Here is a 14,070-nt window from a genome sequence, read left to right as displayed (position 1 = left end):
ATCTATTTCATTCCTAGTATGACGGGGCAATAACAGTCGAACCACAGACACAGAGGAGATGTGCGGATGTACAGTGTCACCATCAGTGAGAAGACTGGCAGCTACGTGATTTGAAAACTCTGCACGGCGGAACATAGATCCGCATGCAGTGTACGTAGGACTTTCCGTAGATCGTTTTTTGCTGAAGTAATTACGTTATGCTGAACCTCTCTAATGTTTGCTGATCTTTGTTAGGCAGTGTCAAATATAATTGACATGGCAGGATTTTAGTTCTGTACTTCATTTTCCTTACAGTAGTACACCTGCGCAGTGTGCATTGTCTTCAATTCTTGCATAGGGTCTGCCTGACACGCCACCATCTCACACTAAGGTAGTACATGTGTCATGTGACCATATGTACAGGTGACCATACATATTATATAAGGCAAGCACCATGACAAAGAGCAGATTGTCTCACTGCAAAAGACTGCTATCTTTCGCATATAACGCTATGAAAAGAGTGACTTGACTGTCACTTGGGTCAACTTGGCAAGACAATCATTGTGGACGAAGACAACGCACACTGCACATTGCGCAGGTGTACTTCTGTAAGGAAAATGAAGTACAGAACTAAAATCCTGCCATGTCAATTATATTTGACACTGCCTAACAAAGATCAGCAAACATTAGAGAGGTTCAGCATAACGTAATTACTTCAGTAAAAAACGATCTACGGAAAGTCCTACGTACACTGCATGCGGATCTGTGTTCCGCCATGCAGAGTTTTCAAATCACATAGCTGCCCTTGACAACTCGGAACGCGGCCAGGTTGACCTGGGGAGAGAGTCATAGAAATTGTACCTCAATCCACTTACGGAGCACCTAAGTTATCAGAGCCCTATCTACGTACTCTATGTAGACAACTTTCCGTAAGTGGAGTGTGAACTCGCGAATTTACGGGTTTTCCCGCCCATTATTACGTAGTGCGGAACCTCTCTATTTCCTTCCATGCGGGTCCGAGCCACCGATGACATTGTGGTATTCTATGGGCAAGCTAACTTCACTCTCTTTGGGCAATAGCAAAATGTACAGCTCCACTTCTTCAGAAGCTTATGGATATGTATGTTTGTTTGCGCGTGTTTTGGCCTTTGGATGTGTGTCTGTGTGTGTGTGTGTGTGTGTGTGTGTGTGTGTGTGTGTGTGTGTGTGTGTGTGTGTGTGTGTGTGTGTGTGTGTGTGTGTGTGCGTGTGCGTGCGCTTGTGTGTGTATGTGTGTGTGTGTGTGTGTGTGTGTGTGTGTGTGTGTGTGTGTGTGTGTGTGTGTGTGTGTGTGTGTGTGTGTCATCGACATCATCGACATCATCGACATCATCGAAATCATGAACGAGTTTACATACCTCGGTAGCTGTATTACTAACGATGGCCAGTTGTCAGTTGAGGTTATTTCCGTCTTGCCAAGGCCTCCCGGTCTTTTGGTGCCTTGCGTTCTGCTGTCTTCGGAAACCGCCACATCTCTGTGCGCACCAAGACTCATGTTTACTCTGTAGTCGTCCTGTCAACGTTACTTTTTGGCTGTGAGTCATGGGCAGTAAAGGCGACTGACACCCGTCGTCTGTCAGTGTTTCACAACCGCTGTGCTCGGCTCATCCTGGACGTCAGCAAATCAGAACAATGGGATGAGCATCTCTCCAATGCCGTCATCTTGGAGCGGTCTGGTTTGCGATCAATGGTGGAGATACTGAGGACGCGCCGTCTTCGCTGGCTGGGGCATGTCAGACGCATGGAGGACGACAGAAAAACGAAGAGCGTATTGTTTGGTGAGCTCCAGAAGACGCGCCCTCGCCACGGGCCACGCAAGCGCTGGCGTGACAACATCGTGATTGACCTAGAGGAACGTCACATCAATGACTGATACAGCCTAGCCGAGGATCGTCGTGAGTGGAGACTGGCCTGCAACACCATCCAGCCGCCTAAACCTGTGTCTCGGGATTTCAGGTGCCACTGCAGCCGGGATTTTCGCTGTCGCCAGGACCTCACTCACCACTCGAAGTTCTGTTCTCCATGACTGAAACGCTGTCGGTCCTTTCAGGACCTGCCATCATCTGCGGATGGGCATTATTGTATTGTAGTGTATTGTGTGTGTGTGTGTGTGTGTGTGTGTGTGTGTGTATGTGTGTGTGTGTGTGTGTGTGTGTGTGTGTGTGTGTGTTTGTTTGTTTGTATTCTTTATTTAGAGTGGGAAGTCCAAAACAGGCCCTAGCCTAATAACAATGGTCCCACTAGTGAGGGAATGCTGTATATCTGTGCATAAGTGTGTGTGTGTGTGTGTGTGTGTGTGTGTGTGTGTGTGTGTGTGTGTGTGTGTGTTTGTGAATCTGATCGTGTGTGTGTGTGTGTGTGTGTGTGTGTTTGTGAATCTGATCGTGTGTGTGTGTGTGTGTGTGTGTGTGTGTGTGTGTGTGTGTGTGTGTATGGACTGCTTCTGGCTAGATTAACTCTTGTGTAATCAATGGTGCTAGTGAAGCTTATCAGATCCACTCTGATTTAGCCACCCACACTACAGTCCATTCATAAAAAGATGGGTCCTGGCTCTGGCGAGCTCCCGTATTTGGCGATTTTTCGTGATTTCATCGTACACAGTGCAGTGCTGCGAACTTTGAAATTTGAAAAAGGGTCCAAAAAGGGTGCCTGAACTGGGGTTCGAACCGCAGAATGCACTGTTGCAGGCGGGGTCAAACGGCCTGGATTTTGATGGTTTTTCCCAATTCAGTGCTTTTGGGGCAAAACCTGGCCGAAATCCTATTCTTGCTATGGCTTGCTTTTTGGACAAAAAAACTTCAGAAACATAATTGGAAGAGGATTCCATATGGGATTGCAGAAAAAAATTCTAAAAAAACTCAACGTTTGACCCATTTATGGCCAAAAGCTAGAAGTTCATTTTTTTCTGAATGGACTGTAGTAGCAGGTATTACCTTCACTGGGGGCAGGAGTAACTGCAGTTGGATCCCGGGATGGATACCCTGATGCCGGCAATCCTTTTTCTGCACCCTGTCCTCACCCACTTACTGAGGTGTGGTGGGCCCATAAGTGGGAACATTTTCAAGTCAACCCAGAGTTTTTTGGGATTTCAAGGGGTGTCGGTCGTTGGGCGGTTCAATAGCCAATTGAGTCATCTTTCCAAGATTCCTTTTTAGTCTCTCTCCCCTCTCCCGGGGAGGCCCACGTGACCATTGTTGGCAGTGTGCAACAAGTACAAGTGTGTGTGTGTGTGTGTGTGTGTGTGTGTGTGTGTGTGTGTGTGTGTGTGTGTGTGTGTGTGTGTGTGCGTGTGCGCGTGTGCGTGTGCGTGTGTACATGTGTGTACATATGTCAACAAACAATGGATCACTCGTAATATTTCGCTACTCCGAGTTTCATGCACCGTGTGCAATCATCAGGCAAACAATATAAGTCCGAAGCGTTCATCACCCTTAAGGATCATAAGGAAAGATTTACAAACGACCTTCCATGCCGATTGATTAACCCGGCCAAGCCCGAGATGGGAAGAGTCAGCAAGGCAATCCTGGAGCGCGTGACCAAGGATGTGCAGTCTGCAACGCGAATCAACCTATGGAAAAACACTGCCTCAGTTCTAGACTGGTTCTCTGCTCTGGAGTCTAAGGACCAAAGAACCTTCTTGGTTTTCGACATTGTAGAGTACTACCCATCAATCACGGAGCAGCTCTTGACAAGTGCCATCGAATTCGCAAAGCAGTATTCCAACATCAGCCAGCAAGAAGTTGATATGGTACTGCACGCGCGAAGGTCGCTACTGTTCGACGGACATAACACGTGGGTGAAGAGAAGCAGCGGGGGAGCTTTTGATGTGACGATGGGATCCTTTGACGGAGCTGAGGTCTGCCAGCGTGTGGGTGCTTTCCTCCTCACGAAGCTTGCTGCTTTTGTGGATCCGGCGTCTATTGGCCTGTACAGAGACGATGGCCTCGCCACACTGAAGGGTGCATCCGGCAGTGTCGCAGACCGCACAAGAAAGAACATTGTCAGCGTGTTCAAGTCCTTTGGCCTTAGAATAACAATTGACACCAACATCAAGACAACAAACTTCCTAGACGTAACGCTGGATCTAACAACCGGAGCCTACAAGCCATGCAGGAAACCCGGCGACACTCCCCTGTATCTCAACATGGCCTCCAACCACCCGCCAACAATCATCAAAAACTTACCAAAGTCGATCAACAAGCGCCTGACATCAATCTCGGCCAGTGAGGACATATTTGAAGAGGCCAAACCAATATACGCAGCCGCACTTTCCAAGAGTGGATTCCTGCCGGCCATGCAGTACCGCGCCGATGAAGGTGAAGACATGGCACGGGCCGAGGAGAAGAAGAGAAAGAAGAGAAAGAGAAACATCATATGGTTCAACCCACCATACAGCAAAAATGTCAAGACAAATGTTGGGGCAGTCTTCCTAAAACTCATCAAGCGACATTTCCCTGCAGGTTCCCCCCTCGGCAAAATCTTCAACAAGAATTCAATCAAGATTAGCTACAGCTGCCTCCCGAACGTCTCTGCCATCATCAAGGGACACAACCAAGCTAAGTTGCACCCCACCCCTCCAGAAAAGCCGTGCAACTGCCATGACAAGGCCAACTGCCCGCTGCGTGGAGCATGCCAGACCGATTGTGTCGTGTACGAAGCAGCCGTGGGCGGCGCAAACGACCCTAAGTACTACATTGGGTCGGCTGAGACGCCCTTCAAACTTCGTCACGCCAATCACAAGACCTCAATACGGCACGAAAAATACCGCAACTCCACCGAGCTGTCAAGCTACGTTTGGTCGCTCAAAAACCAGGGTCAGGAGTACAACGTGTCATGGAACGTCAAGCGCAGAGCCAAGTCGTACAGCCCAACAACTAAGCGCTGTAACCTCTGTCTAACAGAGAAGCTAGAAATTATCACGGCCGACAAAGCAACCCTCCTGAACACAAGGTGTGACCTCATCGCCAAATGCCGGCACAGCACTAGATACCGGCTGAGCAAGTATTCAGGTGTGACTTAGCCAAATAGCGCATACTGGCTCTGCTGTAGTACAGGCATCCAGTATGCTTTGCTAAGCAAGGCATGTCCTGGTGTGGCACTGGCTCTGCTGTAGTACAGGCATCCAGCACGCACCTGAATTTTCACACCTGAAAGACTAGTGCAACCATCGCACCCAGCTGTAACTCCTCAGACTTCACTGGCTCTGCTGTAGTACAGGCATCCAGCACCCAACACCTGAATCCTAACACCACCAAAGAGGCAAGTGCCGCCATTGCACCTAACTGTAACTCGTCGGACTTAATTGGCTCTGCTGTAGTACAGGCATCCAACAGATAGCGCCTTGGCAAATTGGCTCTGCTGTAGTACAGGCATCCAACAGATAGCACCCCCCCCCCCCCCCCCCCCCCCCCCCCCACTGCAAATTGGCTCTGCTGTAGTACAGGCATCCAACAGCTAGCGCCTTGGCAAATTGCACTGCCCCACTATGCTATAGTCATCTAGCACTCAGCTTCACACACTTCTCAGCCGGCAAGTTAGCCCATTGATTACGTATCAGGGGTCCCGCTAAGCCTTACACTTGTTTCCGCCTGCATCCACCTTAAATTCCCATTATGCTTTGACCAGTCTGCATTGAATATTGTTTGCCTGATGATTGCACACGGTGCATGAAACTCGGAGTAGCGAAATATTACGAGTGATCCATTGTTTGTTGACATGTGTCATTGCTCCTCCCAAGAAATTGGATGTTGAGCACTTTTTCTGCAGCTGCAGGCATAGTCTTACTGTGTGTACATATGTGTACATTTGTGTACATGTGTGTGTGTGTGTGGGCGTGTGTGGGCACGCGCACGCGCGTGTGTGTGTGTGTGTGTTCATGTGGGTTTGTGTGAATGTGATATTTTTTGTGTCAGATTGCCACGATGTGGTACTGTCCAAACTGAAATCATCCAGTACCTACGGAGGTAACCCGACCAGACTCTGTTTTGCTGATTGCGCCTTGCCAACGGCGCAGGTCGAGTTTTTGTTCCAGTCGCTACGTGGCACTAGCAGTCTGGCGCACTTAGATCTTTCTGGAATTGGGCTTGGCGATGCCGGTGTGTTTGCACTCTGCCAGCACCTATCCTATCTTCCTGGTCTTCTTCATCTGGACGTTGGTTCGAATGCGCTCACAACTGCTGCTCTGGCGGAAATGGCACAAAGCATAGGCAAGTGTAACCAGATGAGTGCCAGCAGCTACACTACCTCCTCTGCTCCAAGCCAGCAGTCTATCACCTCATCATCATCGTCAGCGTTGTCCCAGCCCTGTGCTTTAGAGAGCCTGCACCTTGGCTTCAATGTGTTCTGTTCATCCAGTGGCCGTGTTCTCTCGCCCCTTCTGTCCAAGCTGCACCTTCACACACTGTGTCTCTCGGGAAGCTTTGTGTGTCCGCTAGTTCAGCCATCGCTATTTAACTGGTTTGGTAAGTGCTGGTTCAATCCTTTGCCTCCCTATTCCTTGTAAGATGTGTCCATGTGTTTCCATATTGTACATCAGCTTGTCCAGTAGACCCGGGTACTCTATGTCCTGCCAAGGGTACATAATCCCCAGAGTGGGGGCACTCTATGTCCTGCCAAGGGTACATAATTCCCAGAGTGGGGGCACTCTAAGTCCTGCCAAGGGTACATAACCCCCAGAGTGGGGTACTCTATGTACTACCAAGGGTACATAACCCCCAGAGTGGGGGTTACTCTATGTCCTGCCAAGGGTTCATAACCCCCAGAGTGGGGGTACTCTATGTCAGTGGCTCAGTGCTATCCCGCAGAATTATGTTATCATAATTATAACTTAGAACCTTCCAAGTTGGAAGGCTGTTGGAGTGCGCATCCAAGATGTGCTAGAGCTGTCAGCCAGTTAGGTGTAGAACGCCAGTACCGTCGGTCAGTGCCGTGCAATGTTATCGCATTAGCTGATTGTAAAGTAACTGGTGGTGTTAGTGGACATGAGTGAGGTTCTGCCACAGGCGCGTACGCAGGGGGGGGGGGGGGTCCTGTTGCCCGGAACCCCCCCCCCCCAAAAAATGTTCCAAACGAGCAACGTTTTTGGGCATATTTTGGTAGGGCGCACGATCGATCTGGCAAGAATGCAAAACTTCAACAGATCGCACCTCAGTCAAATTTCGCTCAAATCCAACGATCCAAATATCCAGGTCGAATAGAAAACTCTCAGCTGTCGGTTGAAACAATTTGCAACGCGCTGCGAGCAATGTCTCTTGAGATAAACCGTTCGTAAGTTGAGCCGCGATCTCGCAATTTCAAAAGCACGCAGTGCGACTCGAGTATCGAGAATTTGAGACTTTCGTCACGCTGACTTGCTCAAATTTGTAGGGGCTTCACTTGTGATATGAGCCGGCGCAAGCGAAAAGGGACCTTATCCTGCTGCACGTGATTTTGAGAAAACCGCACTTGAAGTGAATCAGCTGATTCTCAGCTGTCACGTTCGGATCGAACTTGAAACTGTTCGTTTTTTGGCGATACGCGACTTCTTTGGAGCTCAGTCATTCTTTGTATTGGAGAGCCAGTATCCTACAGCTCCTGTAGAAGAAAACCCTGGCTAAATCGACCCACGTAGACTCTACCACCGATCGGCGATCAAAATCGATCGACCGTGACCAGGTGACACGTCGACACCTCCGCTGAATAAAATCGCACGCGCAAGCGGAAAGACAAAGAGTTGCTTTCGCAGTTTCAGCGCAGTTGTCTTGCCGTCTTCGCTTTCTGCTAAGTCCTTGGGTCGGCGTAGCTGTTCACTATGAGCCATCGTAAATGTTTCACCGTGAACGAAGCGCTGAAATCTCTCCTGGAAGAGATGAGGCTGAAGTTTTTGGTGAGGAAAATGAGTCGGACGCCAGTGACGTTCGGTTCAACCTGACGACGGCGACACTTTCTTCAGCAGCGAGTGGATGTCGACGCAGCAGCAGAGCTGTATGTCGGAAAGGCAGAGCCCAAACCTCCGCAGGCTAGCTCCGCAGCAGCTTGTGAAGCGACCGTTGCGCCGGCAGAGGAGGACGACACTGTTCGTCAAAAAGAGAACTGCGGATGTTAAAAAAATTGCTTGCAGCAATTTGACCCAGCTGACATCGAGACGTCGATCCTGAACATGAGAGAAATGGAGTCGCACGAGAGCGAGCTGGTGGTCCTGGGCCTTCTTGAAGCTTTGAGTAATCCTGAAACAGTTTTTGAGAGTGGAGAGAAGCGCAAGAGGGAGCGTTTTACCTACAAATTCCAAGGACTGACTGTTTGTGTGGGTGCGTTCCGTCACGTGTACGCACTGTCTAGCAAGAGGCTGAAACGGTACAGAAGCCACCTGGAGAAGAATGGGCTTGTGCCACTAGTGCACGGCAACACAGGCAAACGGCCACACAATGTCCTGGAGTTTGCTGTTGTCACTCGGCACGCGGAAGTGTTTGGAATTCCACATCCTGCGCCACTCCTTGGCAGAGACGACACGCCACCTATCTTCCTTCCAGCGTCACAAACGTACAAGTCCGTGCGTGCAGACTTCTGCGACTGCTGCCACAAGGAGGGTAAGAAGTCTGTATCCTTGTCGCTCCATCTGGCACCAGGCATAGCCGCATATTAAGTTCATGACGGCTCGCATGGATGTTTGCCCGGTGTGCGAGGACTTGCGGCGCAATGTGATGGCGGCTGGGAGTGAGGAGCAGAAGACGACTGCATGCATCAGCTGACTGACCATGTTCAGCTGTTGAAGACCACACCTGAGCAGGTGAGAGCAGCAGGCCTTCCCCAAGTGTTGCCCCCAGCAGGTCTGTCACAAGAACGCCAGAAGTACTTGTTCAAGGATATCCGGCCGTTTGTGGCAGACCCGTACAAGGATGAGCTGTGTCCGCCTGTGCCGGAGGAATGACAAACTTGCGTAGTGCAACACACGTTTTGAGCCTGATAATTGCTAGAGTCTCGTGCTGTGTCAAAGCTACATGCCTCAGAACATTCTATTATTCTTGTTGTTAGATCTAAAATGCGGCGTGCCTGCGTGGTACGGAAGGACGTGATGGCCCATCAGACGTCACGCTTGGCACTATAAATTCCATCACAGTGAAACTTATGCCAACTGCCCAGTAGTGTGTGTATACTGTATCCTCCAGCCCTTCCGCTGGTGACTCGAATGCTTCTGTAAGGCTTCTATGGCCAAATTATTGCAATTTACGCATTTCAAAGATTATTCGTGAATATGTGCGATGTTTTGGTGAAAACAGTGTTGATTTAAACGTCCGTAACTTTGCTATATGTTGATGGATTTTCATTCGGTTTTTTTTATCTGATTCATACGTTCTCTGGCTACAAGAATCCGTTGCTAACTCAAAATGCCCAAAAAACGGATAAGGTCCCTTTTCGCTTGTGCTGGCTCATATTTTTAAGAGTACACAGCAAAAATCGAAACTCTGCGATCAAGAAAAACGAAATCGCTGGAGCAGGACGCGTTTGGCCCAGTTTGGGGCATTTTTTTCCCACCGCCGCACTCTACCGCTATAGCATATAGCGCTGGATATGTACATGGCTGTACTGTGTCCTGGCTATCATGGTCGACCTCACTCTCTCCCTGGTACCTTTCCACTTCCAGGAAGCCTAAGATAATGAAGATTGAGTGAGTAGAACTGAAGTCATGATCCAAAGAACACGAAAAAATGCATAATTTTGAAAAATTCCTAGGGCTCTTTAGAAAGGGTTAAAACGAGTCATTAGACATGGTTAGCATTTTACTGTTCACGCTATTTTCGACGGTCGGCGTATAGAGGGCGAGTCCACTGTTTCTTGTGTGTTTTCGAGACACGGTTAGCAGTTCGGCTTGTGAGTCCTAACTCCCGATGCAACGATCGACTTGTGACGTAACCCTAGTTGGAATCTTACCGTTTCGTTCTCCCGCTAAACAGAGCTTTCTATCGTCGAAACGGTACCAAACCGACGGTATTTTGGGTGTTGGGTACGAGTACCGTTGGATCTAGCGTGAACGGTAAAATGCCATGTCTACACACACACACACAAAAATGGTACAGGCCGAACTTCGAAAATAGCGTGAACGGTAAAATGCTAGCCATGTTTGCGATTCGTTTGGAAACCCCCCTAGAGGTGACCCTGCGTACGCGCCTGTGCCACACGGTAAAACGTACCGAAGTACGTATGGAAACCTCACCGCGGTACGAGATCAAGTTTCACACGGATGTTTTCATACCGTTTTCAGTGTGAAGCATGCTTCACACGGACTGGTCTCCGTGTGAAAGCTGAGCGGACAGAGTACATGTGGCGGGGAGTTCGAGCATGCTACAGGCATGCTACGCACAGCAGAACCGGCGCAACGTACGAAAAATCCGTGTCAAACTTCACTGCAGTTGACACGGAGTTTGGTACGTAGTACCGTGTGCCAGAACCTCACGATTATAGCGTAACTTGTAGTTCCTTGGTCCTTTTTCTTTTCTATAATTTTTTTATTTCTTTTATATGTTTATTGTTCACGTCACTCTATACCTACTCAATAAGATGGCTAGCTGGGTTGACCTCGTTAGGTTACCTCGGCGGAGCTCAGAGTTACTGGCTGGCCCGATCGCCATTGAATCTTGGTAATAGTGAAACACTCTTATTCCGCTCTAAGTGTGAAAGTCAGAGAAGGTGCAAGAAGGGGCGCGAGCTTTGCACATTGACCCTATCATGTCTGTGTTGTGTTACGTGAGCTTTGCACATTCACCCTATCATGTCTGTGTTGTGTTTGCACATTCACCCTATCATCATGTCTGTGTTGTGTTTGCACATTCACCCTATCATCATGTCTGTGTTGTGTTTGCACATTCACCCTATCATCATGTCTGTGTTGTGTTTGCACATTCACCCTATCATCATGTCTGTGTTGTGTTTGCACATTCACCCTATCATCATGTCTGTGTTGTGTTATGATGTGCAGGTTGTAGACATCCACTAGTGAAGCTGGACCTCGGCCATAATTCCTTGTCGGTGGCAGACTTAGAATGCCTGATGAGTTCCATTGTACATGACAGCATGGAGGACCTTAGCCTGGTAGCGTCCATTACACCATCTATACCGGGCTGTGTTGGCATGCTTTTTGCATCCTACTTGGCAAAGGTATCAGCCTTTTGATCACAATCGTGTTAGAGCTATCCTCACATGCATGTACTTCAGTAAGGCGGCAACGGGATTTGAGCAGACCCGCTCTTCCCTGCTTACACTGCGATCATCGAACTCGTTCAGCAGATTTAGGACGTCATTATACTATTATTACTGCATGCATGTATTACTGCATGCATGTATTACTGCTTGCATGCATGTATTACTGCATGCATGCATGTAAGCTTGCACACTGTGTACACTGTGTACACTGTGTACACTGTGTGTACCATTGCAAACCTTAATGCTGCCGAACTTTATGAATAAATAAATACAGGTACATAAATGTACTTGGTGGTACAGTATAATGATGTTGGTGATTGCAGTGTACTTGTGGAAAAAGTAGGTCTGCTCTGACCATTTTGCCTGATGTCAAGCTGCAAGAAGCCTCGCCACTCTTACATACTTCACCACATGTATTACCGAAACATTTTGAACCCATCTTTCTGGACTGGCCCTCCATGGCTGTATGGCTGGGCACGCGTTTTGATTGACCTTTCACATTCAACATGGTACCTACCCTGAATTATTCGTTGGAATTATTTTGTTGTCAATTAGGTACTGTGTAGATGTAGCATTCTTGGGAACCCACATCTTTTGTTTTTGATCTGAGATGCTTGGTGTCATGTTACCCGTTGTTTAACAGTATCATCCTTCTGACCAGGCTGATCTCTGAGGTACTGCCGGTGTGTGCTAATCTCGGCTTAACTGTGCCTGTGCCTGTGCCGTGTATTGTGTGTATATGTTCACGATTTGAAACTGATGTGTCAACACACAGCCAGGATGTGCACTCCGCTCGCTGCACCTTGCATCATGCTCACTATCCAACGACGACATACAGCTAATGATGCGACCGGTCAACCAATTGCGAGAACTTGATCTGTCAGCTAATCTCATCTCTTGGCAAGCAAGGGAGTCACTGGAAAGGTTGGTTGTGAATCAGTTCTCTCTTCGACTTTTCAGTGGGTTACGTGGGCTAGATTTGATGGAAAATATCCGAGTATTAAACCCTGGTACCACACCTGCTGTGTTTACAGAAGCTATAGTCTACGTCTGTGTGTGTTTTGGCTGCATGCTCCATTGCACAGTGTGTCTTAAACTGGCGTAGTTGTCGGAGCGAGTGAGCTATGGCACGATGTATACAGAGCACATGTACTCCACAACGTTGTGGTCTGGTTACGTGCATAATCCTTATTCTATTGAATGGCACGAAGATGTGTGGTGCAAATCAGTGAAGCTGTGTGCCACTCAATACAATGTACGGTGACCGCATGGCACGTGTCCAATACCCTCTTTGGTGAGAGCTACAAACTCTGAAGGTGTGCATGATTGTGTGTGTGTGTGTGTGTGTGTGTGCGCGCGCGCGCGGGCAGGCAGGCGATTGTGCGTTCGTGTAACCCCAGCACAAGTTGCTATGTCTAAGGGGTCATTGCAAAAGTTTTTTGTCGTCCCTGAAACGAACATGATTTGTTTGGGGGGAGGAGGTGCGAGCCAAAATCGCAAGTCAACCGACCTGTGCATTTGGCATGTACATGCATGCGATTTTCGTCGTCTAGCTTAGCAAGCTGTGTTCGTTTCAGAGGGAGGGGAGGGGGTCCGAGTACGAAATGAACGATGTTCGTTTCAGGGACGACGAAAAACTTTTGCGACGACCCCTAACATAGTGTGTTTGCTATCATGGATTCAGCGATGGGCAGGAGTATGAGTGTGCGCGCGTGTGCTGTTCCAGTGACGGTCATTCCTCCTTGGTTTGTTAGAGCATGTATCACTGCTGGTTTGTGTTCACTCACACTCACACTCATGCAGCTCTATTGTCATCCTTTTCTATGTTTCTACTTGCTTAGATGTGTCTTATCAAGCACTCTGAGGTGGTTGTCGCTGGCAGGCAATGGTATGCTTGGGACGAGTACATGCACTGCCTTAGCTCTGCTAGCATTGCAGCAGCCTATCCCTGCCACTGGCCCAGCCCTGCAGCTGGATATGTCATCATGCGGAGTTGCTTCGCCGCTCTCGTTCAGTCTGCTTTCACTTTCCACTGATAGTGATAGTCACCTTGTGTCCGCACACTCAGCTGCTACCGCTACCGCTGCTGCTGCTGCTCGGGGTCTTCCCCTGACATCGCAGGTTGGCGGCGGACTCGGCCAACTGCGACTCTGTCACAATGCCATCGACACAGCTGATAAATCCAGCCTCGTACAGAGCTGGAAGAGACTAAAGCACCGTCACGCTGTATTCTCTGTTGGAGGTGAGCTATGTTACCTGGCAACAGCCAATGACTAGTTTCCCTACTGCCCTGTTTTTAGTAGTTTTTAACCGATGAGTTTAGAAACTTTGTAGGTTACCTATTCCAATTATTTAGACACTAGGCATGTGGTTTGGAAGCTATTTTGAAATGCTGTCTTTGCCGCACCTCCTGCACAACTAGCTATTAGACTGCTTCTTCGTTAGGCTGGAGAAGTCCATGACTACGTTGGTTGGTGGTATATTTTACTTACTCATTTTGCGGTACATGGCTGCTGCTGCTGCTACAGTGCAGAATGTCTCATTGCTCTAGTATTGTGTGTGTGAGGCTGTTTATTGTTGAAACATATTTTATAAGTTACTCGTGCATGTACAGAAAAACCTGGTTTAAGTGACCACCCCACGGGGTGCAAGAAAAAGCGGTCGTTAAAGCCAGGTGGTCTTTAGAACCAGGTCCCACAGTGTGTGTAGACTGTAGAACTGTCTGCGCATGGAAAAACGGTCGTTAAGAGCAGGTGGTCGCTAAAAGCAGAGGTCGCTTACACCAGGTTTTACTGGATTGCACCGTGAGTCTGTGCTATGCTTGCAACTATGCTGCTATGTCGGTATCTAATAGTGCAGTACAGTCAACTTCGCTTA

General features: G+C 48.6%; 1 protein-coding gene across 1 annotated transcript in view; it reads left to right on the top strand.

The window, feature by feature from the left end:
* The window catches only part of LOC135823741 (tonsoku-like protein), a gene marked incomplete at its 5' end in the record, with an annotated part of 39,752 nt that extends 25,960 nt beyond the window's left edge, over window positions 1-13,792 (top strand). The window contains 4 exon segments of the mRNA XM_065336584.1: window positions 5,931-6,479; window positions 10,970-11,148; window positions 11,969-12,117; window positions 13,035-13,792. Coding sequence (XP_065192656.1) covers window positions 5,931-6,479; window positions 10,970-11,148; window positions 11,969-12,117; window positions 13,035-13,470 — 1,313 coding nt within the window.
* Window positions 13,793-14,070: the final 278 nt, after the last annotated feature.

Source organism: Sycon ciliatum, chromosome 1, assembly GCF_964019385.1.
Source record: "Sycon ciliatum chromosome 1, ocSycCili1.1, whole genome shotgun sequence".
Classification (NCBI taxonomy): domain Eukaryota; kingdom Metazoa; phylum Porifera; class Calcarea; order Leucosolenida; family Sycettidae; genus Sycon; species Sycon ciliatum.
Note: the sequence above shows the minus strand (reverse complement) of the source record. Positions and strands in the feature narration are given on the sequence as shown.